Source organism: Schistocerca gregaria, chromosome 8 (assembly GCF_023897955.1).
Source record: "Schistocerca gregaria isolate iqSchGreg1 chromosome 8, iqSchGreg1.2, whole genome shotgun sequence".
Lineage (NCBI taxonomy): Eukaryota > Metazoa > Arthropoda > Insecta > Orthoptera > Acrididae > Schistocerca > Schistocerca gregaria.
In genome coordinates this window covers 263,532,932-263,552,636 of record NC_064927.1, presented here as the reverse complement: position 1 = coordinate 263,552,636, position 19,705 = coordinate 263,532,932, and the positions used below count along the sequence as shown (strand labels likewise).

At 38.2% G+C, this 19,705-nt stretch overlaps 2 protein-coding genes across 8 annotated transcripts in view; one reads left to right on the top strand and one right to left on the bottom strand.

Moving 5' to 3' along the window:
* The window catches only part of LOC126284278 (toll-like receptor 13), a 213,424-nt gene extending 198,262 nt beyond the window's left edge, over positions 1 to 15,162 (top strand). For all 7 annotated transcript variants that reach the window (XM_049983100.1, XM_049983097.1, XM_049983102.1 and 4 more), the window contains one exon: positions 13,432 to 15,162. In XM_049983100.1, the coding sequence (XP_049839057.1) occupies positions 13,432 to 13,503 (72 nt within the window). In that variant the 3' untranslated portion in view covers positions 13,504 to 15,162. The remainder of the gene's footprint in view (positions 1 to 13,431) is intronic.
* LOC126284279 (dynein axonemal intermediate chain 7-like) overlaps positions 1 to 19,705 on the bottom strand; it is an 828,882-nt gene that overhangs the window by 532,096 nt on the left and 277,081 nt on the right. The window lies entirely within an intron of this gene.

The following is a 19,705-nucleotide window of genomic DNA, read 5'->3' as shown; positions in this document are numbered from 1 at the left end:
ATGACACACTGCCACAACTGTTATAAAATATATGCAGAGAGACCTTGTTGCAGTGCTTTGTTCTGCAACCAGAATTGTGTCTGCACAAACTTATAGGGGGTGGAGAACAAGTTGGTAGCTCCAATTTACAAATTTTATGGGTGCAGTGTGTGTTGGCTATCAACAAACAGTTATCTGAACAATAACTGTGAATCTTATGGCTATGCAAAATTACTGGCCAATATTAGGAAATTAGTTCTGCTACTGCTGTCCTACCTCCAGATAAAATAGAGTGCAAAAGCTGATGTGACCGCAATTGCATTCAGAAAAGAGTGCACCTATGCAGAAATTAAGGAGGTTGTGACGGGTGGTCCAGAAATACACATAGCCATGCACACAGATGCAACCGACCTTGAAGTGCACATATCAGCACAACTGTTAGCTTCAAACACATAGCAATCTGTCAGCCAACTGGTCAAGGTGTTAACAGAGCTCAGTGTTAGGGAAACAGTAATAAACATGATACCTTCAGCTGGTGTTGGTACTGTAGACTTTTAAAAAATGCTCTCAGACAATATAGATGACTTGCCAATACCCAAACTTCAACAAGGAGTGATAGAATATGTGCACACTTTTCAAATGAAGAGTAAGCACCTTATGATCTACAAGAATGTCACAATTTCAGCAAATAATGGTTTGTATCATACAGGATGTTATGACTGGTAAGCATTTTCTTACTGACACTGGATAAGAAATTAGTGTCTACCATAAGGACCTGTATGAGCAGCCAGCAAATACAGCACTTCTCTGGTCATAGTGGTGAATAATTCTATGATTTCTTTTGTAGTGGCTGATGTGTGCCACTGCTAATAACAGCACTAAATTTCTCTGTCGCTTTGCCAAATACCACACTTAACAATCTAATGTTTAGTGAAAGTGGCATCCTCTCCACAGCTCTCTCCTGCATTGAGACACATATTGTGCAATGGTGCTGTCACACACTGCATGGAGATATCCAGGCATAGTGTGGCATCTGCATCAGTACTCCACGATTCACTGCCATTCTTAACAAAAGGTAGAAATGGAAGAATTTCTGAAGAGGAAAACTTGAGTATCAATCACATAAAGCAAACTTTTGTGATATCAACTTGAAACATAAAGGAGTATAAATGTTAATGGCTAAACTGCACAAGGAAAAAAACATGGCCATTACAGCTGGTGTTGCTGATACACAGGCTATGCTGAGCAATACAAAACATGTACTGTAACAGATGTGCCACCCTTCTGGGCCACATGGCAATAATTGTAACAGCATAACAGTGCTGAATACCAGGGTACAAGTGCAGATCATAACCTCTTCAGTAGCTGCTTCAGAAATTCTCTGCACTCATTGACTCAGTTGCAACAAAAAACAAGGAATGCCATTCTATGCAATGTCACATGAGGACCTCACAGGGGGAGCCTGTTTCAGCTTGGCTGTGTCTGTTACCTGCATATAGACTACTGGCTGGACAAGTGGAGTTCAACAAAATGCTTACTGATGGTACCCTCACAATATCTTGCAGTGTGTGAGCATCACTCCACCAAATAGTAAAATAGAAGGATGGTTTTTGGAGACTGTGTGGTGACTGTAAGACCTTAAACAACTGCACCATTCCTGATAGATCACTTATGGCTGTTGTTTGAATACTTAGTGGGTTACGCTATTGTCACCTGCGGTGGTAAGTGTCTTATTGCTAAAATGTAAGTGCATTTGTCTCTCACACAGGTGTTTCACCCCTGCCTGGGCAGATGAAAGTGATTGAGTGGATGTGTTTACCGACTGGTTTCAAAGGTCTCTGCAGATTCATAGGGATATTACATTACAGCAGGTGACATTTGCCTCATTTTGCTGCAGTATAGGAAACACTGAACAGATTGCTGACTGCAAACAACATGTATGGGTACAGAAAAGTACTGTGGATGATGGAAGTGGAGATTGCTTTTCATGATCCATAGGTGGCACTAGCTAAAGCTTCTCTGCTGGCACATCCAGTTCCAGCTGCTTCCCTTGCACTGATGGTGGATGCGTGTCAGATGGCCATCAGCGCAGCACTGCAGCAAAGTGTGTGTGGTAACTGACAACTAGTGGCAATCTTCTCAAAAATTTGTCTGCATCACAACAGAAATGGGGCATATCCGATAGAGACTTATCCACCATCTACTTAGCCATTAAGCAGTTCAGACCCTACACTGAAGGTCAACATTTTGAGATACTTACTGACCGCAAGCCCTTGACCTTGATATTTCAGCATCTGACCGAGCTCAACTCATCTTGCTAATGCAGGCAGACTGAATTCATCACCAAGTTTACTACTGACATAAAACACATAGCTAGACAAAACAGTGTTGTGATGTCCCATGACTGTGCAGGATTAAATGTGATCAATTGGGCTGATGTGGTGACTGGTCAAATAAAGATGCATTCCTTCAACATTGCTAATCAGGAATGGCCCTACTGTTAGAGCACCTGCATGCAGGACATGCACCAAGGGATTTGGTGAGACGCAGCTGATGGGAGGCAATGGTCTTTCATCCCTATGCAGTAGTGATGGGAGTTTTCCAGTGTCTGCCACAACCTTGCGCTCCCAAAAATCAGAGATTCTACCAATCTTGTTGTTGCAAAGGTAATTTGGGCTGTTATACAAAAGGATTGTCACAACAGGGCATGGACATGCAACAGCTGCCAATGCAGCAAAGTAGTTAGACATGTTTTCACAATGGTGGGTTGCTTCCCCACAATTACAGAAAGGTTCACTCACAGTCACACGGATATCATAGGGTCTCTGCCATACCCACGGGGATGCCAATATTTACTTATGATGGTATATCACTTCACTAGGCAGCCAGAAGCAGTACCTATTCCTGAAATACAAGCTGAGTCAGTAGCTTGAGGTTTGGTGAAATCTTGGTTCACAAGGCTCAGCATCCCTCAAATGATCACAACTGACAGAGGATGACAATCTGACAGACAGTTTTTCAAGGAATTATTCCAACTCTATGGAAGCAGCACATTTGCACTACTGGCTACCATCCTGCAAGCAATGAGATGACAGAGTAAATAAATCACATCTTAAAAGCAGCATAAATATGCTGTATGGGGGCCTTGTTTGATGCATTACCCTTGGTGCTGCTGGGATCTTGCACTGCATTTAAGGCAGCCTCTTGCTGTTAACCTGTGCAGATAATGTATAGCAAGCAGTTGCAGTTTGTTCTCAGCTACATCATCTCCTCCACTGACTGAGAGAGATCCCAAAACCTTCAACTGTCAGTTGTGTTCACACATTCATCATCTCATGTCACTCAACCCAGTAAGGCATGGTGACAGAAAGTTTTTCATCCATAAAGATTTACGCAACTGTGAGTTTGTCTGGTTCCAAGATGATGCCATCTGATATCCACTCCCTCCGTCCTATTCAGGACTCTTTTTGAGTTGTGAAGAGAAGAGGCAAGCGATATATCATATCAAATGAATGCTTACAATATACATGTAAGGCCAATGCAGCACCCTTATCCTTTACCACTCCACTTCCACTAACAATTTATTCACAAGAACTGAAAACAGAATCCTCAAAACTGTCACAAGATTTACAAAATCCAATACCAAGGGCTGTGTCACCTCCCAGGCCTCCTCTAATTTTCACATGTTCCAGTAGGCAAGGGAGATGCAAATTTTTGCTCACTAGAGATGCCCCTCATTATGCAATGAGAGATTTCGGTCAGAAGGTTGACCATATCAGACGGCTCTAACATTCTGCTCAATACCATGTAGCACCCTTGCAACATGTGCACAGGTGGCTGCAACTGGTGTCACAGAGAGTCCAACTCTATTCCCTACTTGCCGCACAGTGTGTGACCACCTCCACCAAAATTATTCAGAGAAATATGAAGCATCCATTCACTCCATTGCTTTCTTACATCCCCACCTGCAGTTCTGCCAAACACAAAGGAGTCTGCTGATGTGCAGACTTCGATAAATACCACATCAACACCATTGTGACTGAACATTTTAATATTGACTCATCTTTGATATCTAGAAAATATAAAAATATAATTCTCTTTGTTTTCTTGTTCTTTGGACTAGTTTTTGTACATGTTGAGTAGATCACACATGGTTCATTTTCATTTGGTGAGATTGCATTTAAGGTAAGCAAAGTTGAATTTTACTTTACTCACTGTATGCACATTTAATACTGGGCAGGTGCAAGCTACCACAACAAGATGAAGGAACATTATAAACAAGATTCACTACATATTGATGAATAGTAAACATGAAAATCTTTTTGGTTACAAGCAGGACAGAATGCTGTTCACTTGATAAATAAAACACGTGTGCATTAAAAATGACAGTTCCTGTTACTCTGTGGTATGGTGAAATGGCATAGTTGCAGAAACTGAGAGTGTTTGTGTTATGGGATATTTATGACTTCCTGGAGAAGTGATGGCTGGAAAGTTGAATTCCACAATAAAGAAGTGCTTCATGGCTGAATATTGTGTTAACAGATATCAGTGATGGTGCCAAAGAGACACACATCATTCTTGGATGAGAGGTTGCATGAAAACCATTTTGACTTTGATAATGAAGACTGGTTTTCTTCCAATGATGACAAAAATGATGAGGCTATCATTAATGAAGAAAATGTCAGTAAGTACTGATGTGATAAGGTTGACCAGTCTGAGAATAATGTGTGCTGTTATGAATCACAAAAAAACTGCAAATCAAATGGATGCAGAGAGATCTTTCCTTCATGGAAATTTTAATGAAGAAATTTATGTAATTACACCAGCAGGAATGAATGCAGAAGCAGGTACTTTGGGTAAACTAACCAAAGCTATAAGATCCTGGAATTTAACCTCTGAGAAGTTTGTTAAGGTTTTAGGCTTTGTTCAAAGCAGTGCTGATGGTTATCTGCATACTTACAGGAACATAAAGACTATATGTAGATGACATTATCCTTTTAGGAAATGATAAGATGAATATTCAAGATTTCAAATTGGCCTCAAGATGTAAATTTAAAATGAAAAATTTGGGAGAATTGAGACTGTTCTTGGGAATTATGTAGATAAGAGGGAGGATGGAATGATTTAGAGTCAGAAAATTGATTTGGAAAATCTGTCAAGGAGCTTTGATATGAATGAATGCAAGTCAATTAACACATCCATGGAACTGAACTGCAGAGAAGTTGAGAAAGATTGGATGAGAAATTGTCTTACAGATAACCAATAGGAAGTTTGCTTTATTTAACTGAAACAACATGACCTTATTTAAGCTATGCTGTTAATTATTTCAGTCGTTACCAAAGTGCTGCAAAGGAATCTCACTGGAAAGATTTAAAAAGAAATTGTGTTACATAAAAGGCATGATAGGTAACAGGATGCATTATAAAATTGATTATAATAGCTTATCTGATGCCGACTGGGCCAATAGCACAGATAGAAAATCAACAGATTATACTATCAAGCTGTTTGGTAACACTGTCAGTTTGGGAGCTAAGAAACAAAATGCTGTAGCATTGTCTTCTACAGAAGCAGAATTTGTGTTGTAAAACATTTATGGATGAGATATGTTTGAATAGGAGAAAAGATGTCAAGCACATTGTTACAGAAAATCAGTGTGCAAACAAAAATATGAAAAACTGTCACAAGGATTCAGAACATGTCAAGTAGTAGATTAAGATTACAGAGAATGGAAGTTGATTGAAGGAATAGCAATTCCATATCTTGCTGCTTGTGATTTCTTTGCCTTGAATTCATTTTTCTTGATGAAGAGACTTTCTTCTTGTTATTACTGTTTAGGTGTCCTTGCATGTGTTGTTCTTGTTGTTTTTAGTTGTGACATGTATTGCTCTTTTTCTTCAGTGAATAAATCTTTTAAAACTAATGCTCCTTGCTTGCTGCCAAACTCTGCCATCAGTTTTCTCAACAAATCTTCAGCATTCTTCTATAGCACCACTTTTCAAAAGTTTCTTTTCTATTCTAGTTAGAACTTATTATTCTCAACATTACATTTCTGTACAAGGCTGGATGCCCTCAGAAACAATTATCTAATACTTATATTTATATTCAATGTTAACAAATTTCTCTTTTTAGAAATCAAACATTGGAAAATCCAGGATTGAATGTAACAATATGATGAAAAGGAAAGTTGCCACTCACCATATAGTGAAGATGCAGAGTTACAGATAGACACAACAAAAAGACTGTCACAAATAAATAAAGCTTTCGGCCAGTAAGACCGTTGTCAAAAATAGACGACAGCCCCATTGTGAGCAGCAGCACCAGTTCATGATGGGAGAGGCAAATGGGTTGGGGTAAGGAGGCAGTTTGGGCGAGGAAGTGGAGGGATATTATGGTAGGGGTGGTAGACAGGGTAGTGCTGCAGGTTAGACGGAGGGCTGCAGGGAAGAGATGGGGGAGGGGAAGGGGGGAGTACTGATAATGAAGAGAAGTAAAAATATTTGGTTTGATGGTGGAATGATGGCTGTGTAGTGCTGGATGGGAAAAGGTAAGGGGCTGGATGGGTGAGAACAGTGACTAACGACGTCGTAACCAGGAAGGTTACGAGTACATGTACATGCAGCCAAGCCACCCGTGGTCGCTGCATCTGCAGTGATGAGCAGTCCCTCTCAAAATATACTGAGGGTCTCACTGAAGTCTTTATGGACTGTAACTTTCCTTCCCAACCTTATACAAGAACAAGTCTCCTGTGCTTTATCTTTCCAGTTTCCCACCAGCTCTCAGAGTCCCACCGTCCTGCCACAGAGGAGCATTCTCTTTGCAACCCATTACCGTCCAGTACTGGAGTGAGTGAATTACATTTTGTGCTAGGGTTTCAACTACCTTTTGTCATGCCCTGAATTGAGAAATGTCCTGCCTACTATCCTTCCCACCCACCCCACAACGGTATTCTGCCATCCACTGAACCTACACAATATACCCGCCCTTTCTTATACAACACCTGCTCCAAACCTCTTACCTCATGACACATGCCCCTGCAATAGACCTAGATCCAAGACCTGTTCAATACATCCTCCCACAACCACCTACTCCAGTCCATCACAAAGATCACCTATCCCATCAAAGACAGAGCTACCTGTGAAACCAGTCATGTGATCTACAAGCTAAGCTACAACCAATGTGCTGCATTCTGTGTGGGCATGAGAACCAAGAAGCTGTCTGTCTGCATGAATGGTCACCTGCAAACTGTGCCCAAGAAACAAGTGAACGATCCTGTTGCTGAGCACACTGCCAAACATTACATCCTTCATTTCAATGATCTTCACTACCTGTCCATAAGGATCCTTCCCACCAATGCCAGCTTTTCCAAATTGCACATGTGGAAACTTTCCTTGCAATACATCCTAAGTTCCCATAACCCTCCCAGCCTCAGCTTTCATTAGTCACTGTCCTCACCCATCCAGCCTCATCCCTGTTTCCATACCACCGCTACACAGCCATCATTCCACCCCCACACTCAGTCTATTTATTTCTCTCCTTTTCCAGTACTCCCCCCAGCCTACCTCTTCCCTGCCATTGATCTAGACTGCAGCACTACTCTGTCTGCCACTCCTTATCACACTATCCCTCCCCCTCCCTACCCCAGCCTCCTCCTTACTCCCACCCAGTTGCCTTTCCCGTCATGCACTGGTGCTGTTGCTCGCAATGTGGTTTCAGTTGCCTGAGACTGCAGTGATGTGTGTGAGTTATGTTTGCATGTGTGTGTGGTGTGTGTGTGTGTGTGTGTGTGTGTGTGTGTGTGTGTGTGTGTGTGTGATGTATTTTTGATGAAGGCCTTACTGGCTGTAAGCTCTATTTATTTGTGACAGTCTTTTAGTTGTGCCTATCTGCAACTCAGCATCTTCGCTACATGTTGAGTGACAACTTCCTTTTCAAAATCTTTTTCAGAAATGTTTTTTTTTGCTATTGCCAGTCTGCATTTCATATTCTCTCTATCTTGGTTATCATAAGTTATTTCGGCAATATTTGCAAAATTCTTCTACTACTTTTAGTATCTCATTTCATGATCTAATTCTCTTGGCAGTGCATCATTTAATTTGACTACATTCCATTGTTTTATGTTTGTTGATGCTCATCTCATAACTTGATTTCAAGGTACTATCCATGTTCTTCCAAAGCCTTTGCCATCTCTGACAGAATTACAAACCACGAAGTTTTTATCCCCCCCAGTCTTTAAGTCCTTACCAAGTTTCACTTTGGTTTCCCTTACTGCTTGGCTGATGTACAGGTTGAATAGCCTTGGGAATAGGTTACAATGCTGTCTCACTGCCTTCTCAACTACTGCTTCCCTCTTGATTATCTTAGATTAGATTAGAAGTAGTTTTTGTTCCAATTGATCCATAGTGAAGAGTTCCTCCAAGATATAGAACATGTCAGAAGAACAAAAAATATATAGCATGAAAAAAAAAAAATGGTACTGTGTCTTCCACAGATACCAAGTGGAATGATCATGATGGAAAGGGAACGAATGAAAAAAGTTTTAAACATATTTTTATTTACGAGGTATTACAAGACTGATTTACAATGATCATATTATTGATTGAACTTTTAGAGAAGTTCAGTTGTAGTAATAATCACATTATTTTATATTATTAGTAAAACACACACACACACACACACACACACACACACACACACACACACACACACACACACACACACATACATGTACGCATCAGTTATTTTTAATAAGAAATCCATTTATGGAGTAAAAAGAGCTGGTCACCAACAGATCCTCTTAAACTGAACTTTAATTTTAGTTTAACTTTTCATGACTGCTAGCAAGTTATTGAAAATGTGTGTTCTTGAATAATGGACACCTTTTAAGTAAGTGATATTAAATATTTGTGAAGATTATTCTTATTTCTAATACCGATTCCATGGACTAAGCTGTTGGTTTGAAATAGAGAGATATTTTTACTGGCAAATTTGATTAAGGCACACATATATTTTAAAGCTGAAGTTAATATCTCCAGCCTCTAAATAGGTCTCAGAAGGATGCTCTTGAGTTTACACTGCAAAAAATCTTATTACATGTTTTTGTACCCAGAAAAGTTTAGCTTGGCTTGACGATTAACCCCAAAAGTACGACTAATATGTCAACTTTTCATTTTTATGTCCCCTATGTCAGACAACATTCACATTGCAAATAGAGATTGGCATAGGTGCTTCTGCAGTTCTTTGGTGCAATCCTCCCAGCTCATTTATTACTATGCTGTAATAGCAAGTAATTTAATGTTTTACACTTCAATCTGTTTGCCATCATATTTTAAGCATATCCTGGTGCGAAACCTCTTACAAGTTTTGAATTGCATGTAGGATGTCTCTTCAAAGTTTATTGACAAAGAATGTGCTAGGAACCATTTATTAATGTCCACAAAAATTTCAATAGCTGGCTTTTTTAAAGACTACACTTAATTTGATATTTATTGCAATGTTTGTATCATCTGCAAACAAAATAAATTTGTCATTTGGTAATATTATTCATGAAAGGTCATTGATATACACAAGGAAAAGTAAGGTCCATGAGATGGAACATTGTGTGAAGCCACACATAATTAGTTCCCAGTTGGATGATGCCAGGTAGCTTAATAAATGGCTCTTTCCTAATGACACCCTTTGTTTGCTCTCAGAGCTATTCGAATTGAACCTCCACACCACAACACTCTAATTTACTTGAAAGGTATTGTGATTCACAGAGTCAAATGACAGATCTCAAAATTTACCAGTAGGTGTAATTTATAGTCTAATGAATTAAGTACATTTTCACTGTATGTGTAGATAGCCTTTCATGTCCTTCAACTCTTACAAGCTGCAGTCTCATTTTTCTGCAAGTTGTAAACAGCCCTTCATTCCTGAATTTTATCAGTGCTTTCTTCAGAATTTCAAAGATTTTGTTCCTGTCAACATTGACAGAAGCTTTTTCTAAATCTAGAAATGCTTGAAACATAAGTTTGGACTTTTTCAACTTATCTTCTAAGATAATCTTATTGTCAATACTGACTTGCATTTTCATAGATTTCTCCAGGATCCTGATTGACTTCAGTGTCAGTATTTTGCAATTGTGATTTATTAAATTGATGGTAGAGTAATATACACACCTTTCTTACACACACTGAAAGAAAACCAAGAAGGAATTGTGCAATATAAACAAAAGCTGGTAGGCATGTTTCGACATCTGAAAGATGATGTCTATTCAAATTTTGCAGTAGTTACGTAAGAGTGGGAATAGTAGTGCCACTATGAGTGTGCAAATCAGGTTTGCTTAAAATACATGCTGCAACAGATGTGAGCATTAATTACATTAGAGGTTGGACATGGTAAGTTGATGTTAGTCAAGAATGCCTTTAAGACAACAAAGATGCCCTTAGCAACACCTCATTGAGTTTGAACAAGGTTCTGTAATAGGAATATGAGAAGCTGGATGTTCCTTCTACAATACTGCAGGAAGAGTTGGCAGGGATGCAGTCACTGTATATGATTGCTGGCAGCAGTGGTTGTGGGACTGTATGGTTGCAACAAGAGTGGGCTCCACTCAGCCATGTGGCACTACGGAGAGGGAATACCACTGTGTTCAGCATATGGCTTCAGTGCATTATAGTGCATTTGCAGCGGTGATTTAAGCAGTAGTTGTCACAACAGTGACACAATGGACTCCAAGAACAGCTCTAAGCCAGGTGCTCTGTAGCGTCCATTCCACTGATTCCAAACCACCAGCACTTGTGTCTTCAGCTGTGTCAAGGAAGAGCTCACTGCAGAGCAAAGCAGAGCTCTGTTGTGTTTTCTGATGAAAGTTGTTTCTGCCATGCTGCCAGTGACGGATGTGTGTTTATTAGACGGAGGCTAGTTGAGAGCTTGCTACCAACTAGTCTGTGTGCTAGAAAAATAGAACCTACACCTGGAATTATAGCTGAGGTGTGTGATTTCATATGACAGCATGAACACTCTTGTGGTTATCCCATGCGCTCTTACTGCAAATTTGTACTTCAATCTGGTGATGTGACCTGATGTGTTGTGATTCATGAACAGCATTCCACAGGCTGTCTTCCAAGAGGATAAAAGATACCACATACTGCTGTTGTAATCCAACATGCTCTACAGAGTATTTACATGTTGCCTGCTGGATCACAAGATGTCCCCCTTAGTAATACATGCTTCTACAGCTTTACATTTGTCCTCCTGCCATCCTTGTCTTCCATTTGGCACTATTTGTCAATCTCAGTTTCTGACATCTGTATTCCCCTCTGCCTACTTAATTTGCTACATTTTCATATTTTCTCCTTTAGTCAACAAAATTCAATATCTTCTTTGTCATTCAAGGATTTCTACTGAGCCTCATCTATCTGCCTATTGGATCTTCTACTGCCTTCAACACTTACTGTTTCAAAGTTGCCCATTTGATTTCTATTGTATTTCTTTTCCCTGTTTCAGTAAATCGTTATCTAATGTTCCCTCTGAAAATCACAACAACCTCTTGTAAATTCAATTTATACAAGTTCCATCTCCTTAACTTCGTATCATTCTGCAATTTATTCAGTTTTAATCTGCAGTTTATTGCCAATAAATTAAGGCCATAATATATACATCTGCCCTAAGAAATGTTTTTTATTTTCAAATCTGAGTTTGAAATCTCTGTCTCGCCAACATTTAATCTATGAGAAACCTTCTTGGGTCTACAGGTCACTTCCAAGTATACTATTTTCTTTCATGATTCCTAAACCAAGACTCAGCAATGGTTACACTGAGATCTGTGCATAATTATACCAGATGGCTTCTGCTTTCATTCCTTCAGATCAATCCATGAAATCCTATTAGTTTTCCTTCTCTTCCTTTTCCTGCTAATGAATTAAAGTACACCACCACAAATAAATTTTCATCTCCCCTCAATATCTGAATAATTTCCTTTGTCTATTGATGCCTTAATTATTGCTTTTTCCTTGTGCTAACATCCTCCTGAGTGTTCTCCACCTTGAGTTCCAAATGGGTAACTATTTTATCTTCAGAATGTTGCACTTAAGAGGGTGCCATCTTTAGAACAATACCCCTTAAAGTTATCTGTTACTGTTAAAAATATAAGTTTTTTCAGAACTGTGCTTTACATATTCACAACTCAAGGCAAAAACTTACTAAGTCATTTCCTTCTTGTCTGTCGTTCGGAATGGAGTTATATACTCTTGGGAAAAGGTCTTCTACAGTTTAGCAACAAAGAAAACAAGAAATTTAGAATCAATACCAGTTAAACAGATTAAGAATGTATCTTGCTAGCCACTTCTTCTGCAAATTACATTATCTAGATTCAGCCACTGAAAATTCATGTTAACTGCATGTTAAGTGAGAAGCTTCACTTTAAACAAGCATCTGTTGTTTCAAGTGTGGGTAACTATTTTCTCTGAAAACTATCACTATGAGCTACCAGTAGTAGATAAACAGAGCACTTTAATATAACTAATGAAGTGTCAACTTTATTTTAAGGAACAGCTTTTGTGCTAATTTACTAACAGAAATTACTTTCAGCTTTTCCAAACAAAAACATATTAAATATAATATCAATAGTTTTGTTGTTAAAAGTGTACAGATTCAGTTTCTGAGGGTTGGTTCTCTTTTGTTGAAGTATACACTGACTTGTTTCATGTCCATGAAGGTTCTCCTTCTTAATTGGTTCCAACCAATAAGGGAAATGAAATGTATGATTTCCATTTTAAAGTGTGATTTAACACAGAATATTATGCCACAGGACAACCTTAATCTGTTACTTCAACTTTTTGCTGAATTTGATAATTATTTAGTCTTATTAATATCAGTAATTAATCCACACCCTTGTATTAATAATACCTCCATACTGGTCCCTCATTGCATCGGGTTTCCACTATATCTGACTCGTTTTTTCAGCAAAATTAATTTTGGTACATTGTTTATGATCTGTCTTGAGGTTTAATGAAGCACCAGCAGGCCATTCTTTACTCTCTCTTCATATGTTGATACATTTCTTCAATATTTTATTGAAAATACCCTTCTTTTGGTATCCTCTTTCTAATTCAACTCTGCCACATGCATTCCCGCTCACTTAATTCATTATTTAATGGTCACACCACATTTTCAATGACTGTCATTTGGACCCCCTTTTTTTAGTTTACTGCAAATGTCGTACCTGCAAAAGTAATACTGAATTCAATGTTGGACTACCTCTCTTCATTGCTTCTAATGTTTTTAATTATTTTAATATCCTGCATTTAAATAATTTTCACTACCAGAAGCCATTTACCAAATTTATTATTGTTTCTCAAATGATGTGGCAAAAATATTAGAAGTGATAAAATGTTTCAAATTTCACTGATAACATGTCAATTATTTAGAATAATTATTTTAAAAAATTATTTTGTGACATTATATGTGCAGTTGTTCTGGAAGAGACTGCGTCGCGCAGTACTGCTGCCACGTGTGATTCAAATTCAAGATGCACAGGCTTGAGATGACAGCCGAAAAGAAGGAGACAGATTGGAGTGCAGCTGGTTTTGGGAAGGCTTGTCAGCCCAGAAAAGGAGATAGATTAAAATTTGATTGATTTCTGGAGAGATTTTATTTGTACTTCATGAGGTGCAGTTAGATTAGAATGTGATACTGCATAAGTGAAATGTTGAAGCAAGATGTTATATTTTTATGGTAGTTAATACTAATCAATTAACTCCATTTTGAGTTAATGTCTAGCTATGTAACTTTCTGAAGCATTACTGAATAATTAATGTATTGAAGAATATTTCCAAATTAGAAATGTTGGTAAAAGGAACAGTAATGCCATTTGCAATATTGAAAGCAGCAGAGTGACATAGTAAACACACCAATGAGAGCACTTGTACAGAAGCACAGTGAATTACGTTTGAGGAAAAAAAGAACATAGTAACTATATTATTTGATGAAGTGAGTTTTAATTCGTTAAGAGCAGTACATATTCTTCCCGTCTACCCTGAAGATCATTCATTGCTATTCTGCATGATGCTTTTCAGGCTGTTGTTTTCATGATGACAGTGAAATTATTGTCAAGTGCCAAATGCATAATGGAAAATCAACAATTATGGAAAGGCTAGAGTGCTACTCATTGTAATGATGACATGATGGATTTCTGATGGGCACAGTGAAATGACTGTTACATTAAGCTTTCAGCCAAAGCCTTCTTAAGAAAAGAGAAACTCACATAAATTCAAACAAGTAATCACACCTCACACATGACTGCTATCTCTCGCTGCTCTGGTCTTTGAGCAGCCAAGACAGCAGTCATGTGTGTGTGTGTGTGTGTGAGAGAGAGAGAGAGAGAGAGAGAGAGAGAGAGAGAGAGAGAGAGAGGGGGGGGGGGGGGGGGGGGCGGCTTGCTTGTGTGAATGCATGTGAGATTTTCTGAAATCTTAGTGTGTAACAGTCTCTTTGTTGTGCCTGCCTGCAGCACACTGTGTCATCTTTATGGTGAGTTGCATTGAGTCCTTTCCAAATTGTTGATATTACAGCCTAGACTTATCACTGTTTGGAAAAGCGTAATGAATCTTTTCTGTTGACTGTGCGATATGTACTACACTAATTTCCATTGTCAGCATTAGTTACATTTTCATGGCTCTGTTGTCGTGCTTACATATCTGAACTATTCTCCTCTCTTCATTTAGAGAATGTGCTTTTTAAATAATGGAAACAGTAAAATAATAAGTTTCCATATATTTGAGGCTTGGAATCATTCATAGGCACATAAACTATGCTGAGAACATTGCTGAATGTTTGAATTATCGCTCAGCAAAGTTTTCAGTCATCATATGACAATCAAAGACAATGCCTCAACTACAAGGCGAGTGGTTAATATAATTCTTTCAACCAAGTACTACCCATTAGCATAGCAATATGATTTTTGATTTACAACAACACAGCTCACAGACGAGAAAAATATCCTTTGTAAGTGTTTACAATAGTATACTTACAATATTTATTAACAGTGATGTGTATTTTATTTGTGATCTGTCACTGTCACACAGTATACTATACTGAGTACAAATATTTTATTGCATAAGTACTTGAAACAATGTGCTACTGTTTTGATGCTACATATGAATATCACTGAAAGAACAAAATAAATTATGCTGAGCAATATTACGTATGGGGATTGAAGATAAACTGCCAATAAAGACATAGTACCTGTAAATTATATAATACATATAAAGCTCCAATAGTACACATAGTTTCTTAAATTTGTAGTGACACCATAGTGATTAGAAAAAGAAGTGTCATTACTTCTGTTTTTGTGATAGCTTTTATAACAGTAGCTGCTGTGCACACCGACAGACTGCGCAGCTGTTGCTTGTGACTGGCTTAAGTACATTTCTAATGGTGCAGCTCGTAAGACACATTTACAGTTGTTGCTGTGTTTAGTGGTGTTTCACAATGTTAAGGAATTTTTTATCAAAAAGTAACAGTAGAGTAATATTTTTGAGCATGTATGTACATTTTTTCCACAAAACTAATCTCAAGAATTTTAGCAACAGTGAAAACATGGCCCTATTCACAAGCGATATGAATACCATAATGTATCAGATGCACTCAACTCTTGAATACCAAATAACTCACTCTACAAAGATTTCCCCTCACACAAAATATTAACTGACTTTTACAAAACCATCTGCTCAGAAAACAACACAATTTCTCAAACAGCACAATGGAATCTCTGTTACATTAAAGAGTACATTGGAAATTTATCAGTATTTATGCTCCAAAGGTTTTAAGTATGTAATGACAGGAAAATTCAACCAAGATCCTTTGGAACATCATTTTGGAATTTTGAGATCTATCAGTTGTGAAGAGCATCCATCGACTGTAGATTTTTACGTATGTTACAATGCATGTATGTTCCAGTTAAGATGCTGTATCTGCATCTGGGAACTGTGAACTGAAATCAGATGTGCTTACGTTCTAAAGAAATGGAGGTATGAAACAAATGCATTAATTTATCTGCTGAGGACAAAATTATGGATAAAATGGTGATAGTGGACTAGGAAAATGATCTTCCTACTCTATACAAAGACAATATTCCAAAACAGTGTTTAGTTTATCACATAGCATGTTTCATTGTCAAAAAGCTTAATAAACAGAGCACGCGTGTTAGGTGTATTCAAACCCTTGCGAAAGAAATGTCGTATGACTCAACCTTCACTGCAATAAAGAACTATGGCTCAATAAATAGCCTTTTCATTTGACTTACCTACCTTGAAAAGAAATTGTCTTCCATCTCAAAACTATGGGGTATATATTTTATGAGTGTTTAGATGACACTGATGAAACTGTTTGAGGAACATGTGATTTAGGATGTTGTTGGAACATAAACTTGACCTTGCCAGAAAATTAATTTTTCATTTCATGCAGTGCTGCTTTTTCTTTCATGTGAAAGAAATAAGCAAAGATCTCTTATCAGCAAAGTCTGTGACGACATCATTCGAGCTTTAAAAAGTTTCACCACAATTAACATCTTCAAGGTATATGGTGAGTTTATATTATCTTTTATCTCCTATGTTTTAGTCTGCATTATTGATAGGTATGTGCCTCTATAGATAATTTTTTGCATGTTGAGCTATATTTTGATCTTCATCAGTATGTTTTAATTACTTATTATACGTGACCTGAAGTTTCATAATTGCCTTAAAGGATGTCAACATTTTATATTTCATTGCAGACAGCATAGCTCACTTACCTTGTTTTAAGCTTGTCAAATGCAGTGTTTTAAAATTGTGTAAGATCTGACTAGTACATATACCGAAATATTCTTCACCCAGCACTAAGTGATGGTAGAAATGCCTAGCGCCTACTTTTCTTCTAGACTCTATGGTGGTAATGTAGCTCTGTGTACTTTTGTAAAAGTAATTTATAAGGTTTGGCTAGCTATAGCAGATTTTATTACTGCTAAATTTGTGGCAATAATGTTCACAGTGTGTTTCTTGTCTGATTTGATATGTTGGCTAAAAGAATTTCTTTGTTCAGGTTCCCACAAGCTTCTCCCATTTTCTACACTGAAACTAATATTTATTTTCCATTTTATAATATAACTGCACTACTCTCTCTAGTAGACATTAAAAGTGCCGCCCATCTTAACACTCCCTCTAACAATTTAATACCAATTCCAAAAACATGCTGATATTGTGGATTTGTGATCATTTCTGACATTTCTTTTAGGTCAACTGACGGTGTCTAGCAGGTAAATTCAATATCTATAAGCCATACTATCAAATTCCAGTCATTCTTACCAAACAGATATCACTATCAACAATCAGATGCAGAGTCCAAGAACATTGGCATTACATGTTCAGCTGAAGATGCTGCACCTCTTAGTGCTAATCATGAACAATATTAACCAGTGGTAAAAGACGCTTAATGTAAGAGGTGGGAGAAATGATAAATTGCAACAAATATGTATTATACTCTATTCTGCAGAAAAAAAAATGTTGTTATATGCAATATGTTGCATTGCATGGTTTAGGTATCACATCAGACTGTAGATTAAACTTAAATAGCTGAAATGTAATCTACATCTACATCTACATCCATACTCTGCAAGCCACCTGACGGTGTGTGGCGGCGGGTACCCTGAGTACCTCTATCGATTCTCCCTTCTATTCCAGTCTCGTATTGTTCGTGGAAAGAAGGATTGTCGGTATGCTTCTGTGTGGGCTCTTCAGTGAAGGTATGTTCTCGAAACTTTAACAAAAGCCCGTATTGAGCTACTGAGCATCTCTCCTGCAGAGTCTTCCACTGGAGTTTATCTATCATCTCCATAACACTTTTGCGATTACCAAATGATCCTGTAACGAAGTGCGCTGCTCTCCGTTGGATCTTCTCTATCTCTTCTATCAACCCTATCTGGTACTGATCCCACACTGCTGAGCAGTATTCATGCAGTGGGTGAACAAGCATACTGTAACCTACATCCTTTGTTTTCAGATTGCATTTCCTTAGGATTCTTCCAATGAATCTCAGTCTGGCATCTGCTTTACCGACGATCAGCTTTATATGCTCATTCCATTTTAAATCACTCCTAATGCGTGCTCCCAGATAATTTGTTAAATTAACTGCTTCCAGTTGCTGACCTGCTATTTTGTAGCTAAATGATAAGGGATCTATCTTTCTATGTATTTTCAGCACATTACACTTGTCTACATTGAGATTCAATTGCCATTCCCTGCACCATGCGTCGATTTGCTGCAGACCCTTCTGCATTTCAGTACAATTTTCCATTGTCACAACCTCTTGATACACCACAGCATCATCCACAAAAAACCTCAGTGAACTTCCGATGTCATCCACAAGGTCATTTATTTATATTGTGGATAGCAATGGTCCTACGACACTCCCCTGTGGCACACCTGAAATCACTCTTACTTCAGAAGACTTCTCTCCATTGAGAATGACATGCTGTGTTCTGTTATCTAGGAACTCTTCAATCCAATCACACAATTGATCTGATAGTCCATATGCTCTTACTTTGTTCAAAAAATGACTGTGGGGAACTGTATGGAACGCCTTGCGGAAGTCAAGAAACACAGCATCTACCTGTGAACCCGTGTCTATGGCCCTCTGAGTCTCATGGATGAAATGCGCGAGCTGGGTTTCAAATGACCGTCTTTTTTGAAACCCATGCTGAATCCTACAGAGTAGATTTCTAGTCTCCAGAAAAGTCATTACACTCGAGCATAATACGTGTTCCAAAATTCTACAACTGATGGACATCAGAGATATAGCTCTATAGTTCTGCACATCTGTTCCACGTCCCTTCTTGAAAATGGGGATGACCTGTGCCCTTTTCCAATCCTTTGGAATACTATGCTCTTCTAGAGACCTACAGTAAACCACTCCAAGAAGGGGGCAAGTTCCTTTGCATACTCTGTGTAAAATCAAACTGGAATCCCATCAGATCCAGCAGCATTTCATATTCTGAGCAATTTTAATTGTTTCTCTATCCCTCTGTCATCTATTTCGATATCTACCTTTTTGTCATCTGTGCGACAATCTAGAGAAGGAACTACAGTGCAGTCTTCCTTTGTGAAACAGCTATGGAAAAACACATTTACTATTTCGGCCTTTAGACTGTCATCCTCTGTTTCAGTACCATTTTGGTCACAGAGTGTCTGGACATTTTGTTTTGATCCACCTACCACTTTGACATAAGACCAAAATTTCTTAGGATTTCCTGCCAAGTCAGTACATAGAAATTTACTTTCGAATTCATTGAATGCCTCTCGCATAGCCCTCCTCACACTACATTTTTCTTCGCGTAATTTTTGTTTGTCTGCAAGGCTTTGGCTATGTTTATGTTTGCTGTGAAGTTCCCTTTGCTTCCGCAGCAGTTTTCTAACTCGGTTGTTGTACCACAGTGGCTCTTTTTCATCTCTTATGATCTTGCTTGGCACATACTCATCTAACGCATCTTGTACGATGGTTTTGAACTTTGTCCACTGATCCTCAACACTATCTGTACTTGGGACAAAATTTTTGTGTTGAGCTGTCAGGCACTCTGTAATCTGCTTTTTGTCACTTTTGCTAAAGAGAAAAATCTAATCAGTAGGAAAGCCCAGTTATTTGCAATTAAAGGATGTGAAAAGCAACATATCATTTGATGGCAGCTATAATTTTTATATAATGTTAATAGCTATCC